This window comes from Austrofundulus limnaeus, unplaced genomic scaffold, assembly GCF_001266775.1.
Source record: "Austrofundulus limnaeus strain Quisiro unplaced genomic scaffold, Austrofundulus_limnaeus-1.0 Scaffold82, whole genome shotgun sequence".
Taxonomy (NCBI): Eukaryota; Metazoa; Chordata; class Actinopteri; order Cyprinodontiformes; family Rivulidae; genus Austrofundulus; species Austrofundulus limnaeus.
The window spans coordinates 1656876-1660054 of record NW_013952484.1 but is presented as its reverse complement, the minus strand read 5'-3'; the positions used below and the strand labels follow the sequence as shown (position 1 = coordinate 1660054).

Sequence of the window (3179 nt, the reverse complement as noted above, 5' to 3'; positions counted from 1 at the left end):
GAATTTGATATGTTCAAAACAATCAGTTTGTGGATATTTGATTTCAACGTCTGTTTATTTTTACTTTTTCCGTCAGACTATCGGTACAGAGATTGCAGCCCACGAGGTGACAATGGAGGAGATGAAGAAAAGAAATGTTACTTTACCGTCTTCCACCACTGAAGGAAAAGCAGCCCGTGGTGGGACCACGCTCGACCAGCTGCAGGTAACACTGCCCCCTGCTGGTCAGTCACAGAAACTGCTTTCTTATATTCTGTTTTAAAGCAGACTTATCCTGCAAAATCCACTTTTTTTTATAGCTGTTAAAGGCATTTTGTTGTGGACCTGGAGTCTCTATGAGTGCGTAAAAGTTTAGTTTAGCCTCTCTTGTTGCTTAAAAGATCATTTCTGGACTTACCAACTACAATTTCCTCTTAATTCTCCTCTGGTTCTGGGTCAGACTCATGGAAGTTTGGCTGGACAAGTTTTCTGTTGCTGACATATTGCAATTCACTTGTAAGTTAAAAAATTTCCGCACGCTACAAATTACGAAACCCCTCACTCAAACCGGAGTGGACCGGTTTCGAAGCCGGTGTGGGGGGCGGGGCTTGAAGCGCCTTAAAGGAACAGTAACAAAACCAGCTGCTTTGAGACACACACCAGAAAAGGGGTGAAAGAGGAGCTGGTGAAGTTAGAATAAGGAGGAATTCAGTCTAAAGCATTGGTGTTCCACTTTATGAATGATACGTCTATTTTAACACACAAGATTAATATTCAGTTTCACTTCTTGAGGTATATTTTTCTATGAATAATCACACAACTGTGTGGTTTTTATTCACACTTTGTTTTGCTCTCTGCAGAGGAAACTGAGGGAGATCTCAACAAAGTACCAGCTGTTCCAGAAGCCTGCGAACTTTGAGCAGCGCATGCTGGACTGTAAGAAGGTCCTGGAGGGAGCCAAAGCTGAGCTGCACGTTCTGAATGTAAAAGATATGGAGCCAGAGAAGATCAAGTCCCATCTCGCTGCTTGTATGGTGAGAACGTGAGCTTTGTTGTTTGAATAACTGTGTGAGTTTGTGCTCTTTTTTTAGAAAATCATGTTTTTTTCTGTATATATAATGTTTAAACAATATATGTATATTTTTTGCTGTATAGAAGTTGTATAAGTTGCTGAGTGAGGTGAAGCTCGAGGTGGAAACAGTGATCAAAACAGGACGTCAGATTGTGCAGAAACAACAGACTGATAACCCTAAAGCTATGGATGAACAGCTTACAGCCCTCAAACTGCTCTACAACGATCTGGGGGCACAGGTAGCGGTTCTTATTTATATTTAAGCAAATATTTTCTCCTCGTTTCGTAAAAATTCAGCTGATGTAGCGTTGTGGCTCGCTCTCCGCCTCCACAGGTCACGGAGGGCAAACAGGACCTGGAGAAAGCGCTGTCGTTGTCTCAGAAGTTCCAGAAGGAGAGCGCCGCCCTGCAGGACTGGCTGACCACGAGCGAGGCTCAGCTGCAGCAGAAAAACAGCAGTGGAGAAATGACAGCMGACGTTGATGCTGAGGTTGCGTGGGCCAATGTGAGTGGCTGTCCTCGTGTTTAATCTTTGTTTAAAAAAAAGACTAGCTTAGATTACTGTGGGCTTTTTCTGCCTTGTGTGATTACGAATTTTTCCAGTGGTGTGTTTTTAATTAGCAAACCTTTGTGTTTTAGTGACACTTAGATTTATCAAGATGTACTTCCCTATTTCACCAGCAGGTGGCGCAGACGTTCAGATTTTCGCTTCTGAATGCTACAAATAGATGTCTCTTTCTAATTTTATGTGACAAACTGTGTGGGTTTTTGTTAATCTTTATAAAATTTCAAACAAAATCTACAAAAATATTCACCTCTTTAAAACATCTCAGAAAAAAAAGTTTTCTGCCTGTTTAAAATGAGAACATAAWGAAGTGGAGAATGACATAAAGCCTGCGTGGTTTGATCAGGGCCTGCTGAAGGAGACGGAGCGACGGGAGGCGGAGCTGTCCAACCTGATGGAGATCAGCGCAGGTCTGCAGACGCTGGTGGAGGGCAGCGAGGCGCAGCTGGAGGGCAAACTCTGTGCCCTGAACGAAGCCTGGGGCCGCGTGCGCACCTGGACCGAAGACTGGCTCAGCACTGTTCTGGTGAGGGCGAACAAGAAGATTTAACAAAGAGCACAGCAACTTTTTATTTATTTATAAGCAAAAACATTACCTTTGACTTTTACTGTGTCCTAAAATAATCCATCTTAAAAATCTCACAATCATGGCAAAGTTTCAGAACTTAATCACAGAGCTTTTATTAAAAATCATCATTTCATTTGCAGACTCACCAGAACGAGGTGGAAATTTTAGATGAGAACCTGGCTCACATCAGCACCTGGCTCTACCAGACTCAGATCCACCTGGACGAGGCTGAGCGCCAGCCTCCAGCTGAACGAGAAAAGGTCTTAAAGGTGAGATGCTGCATAAACAGAAGTGAAGGTGAAACGATGCTTCAGGCAAACATGAGGAAACGTGATACTTAGTTCTTCTTTTCAGATTATAAAGATAACTTAATATGTTCATTTCTGACTGAAGTACCTTAAAAATTGCACAAATACAGTATTAGAGGACCAGCACTACAGTGGGTGTCTAGTTATTTAAAGGATAGGAAACAGTTTGTGCAAATAAATGATATAAGATCTGAATTAAGTAGTATTACATGTGGGGTTCCTCAGGGTTCTGTACTTGGACCGAAGTTGTTTATTTTATACGTAAATGATTTGGTAAATGTGTCAGGGTTGTTCAAATGTTTTTTATTTGCAGACGACACTACATTTTTTTGTTTTGGTAAAAATATAAAATGGATGTTGGAAATGATGCAGATAGAATTTGCTAAAATACAAACTTGGTTTAAACTTAATCAATTATCATTAAATTTAGATAAAACTAATTATATGATATTTAGTAGAAAGAAAACAACTGATGTTCCATTTAGAATCGATGGTATTGAGATCTGTAGAGTCAGTGAGATGAAGTTTTTGGATGTCATCATAGATGAAAAGCTGACATGGAGACTTCATATAAATCATTAAGAACAAAAATAGCCAAGCCCATTGCAGTATTAAATAAAGGATTTATTTAATGATAAAAGTCTGTTTATATTATATAATGCAATAATTGTTCCACACTTAATCTAC

At 40.2% G+C, this 3179-nt stretch overlaps 1 protein-coding gene across 1 annotated transcript in view; it reads left to right on the top strand.

Moving 5' to 3' along the window:
- utrn (utrophin) overlaps positions 1-3179 on the top strand; it is a gene marked incomplete in the record, with an annotated part of 237438 nt that overhangs the window by 68103 nt on the left and 166156 nt on the right. The window contains 6 exon segments of the mRNA XM_014011589.1: positions 77-205; positions 840-1013; positions 1135-1290; positions 1386-1556; positions 1963-2142; positions 2325-2453. Coding sequence (XP_013867043.1) covers positions 77-205; positions 840-1013; positions 1135-1290; positions 1386-1556; positions 1963-2142; positions 2325-2453 — 939 coding nt within the window.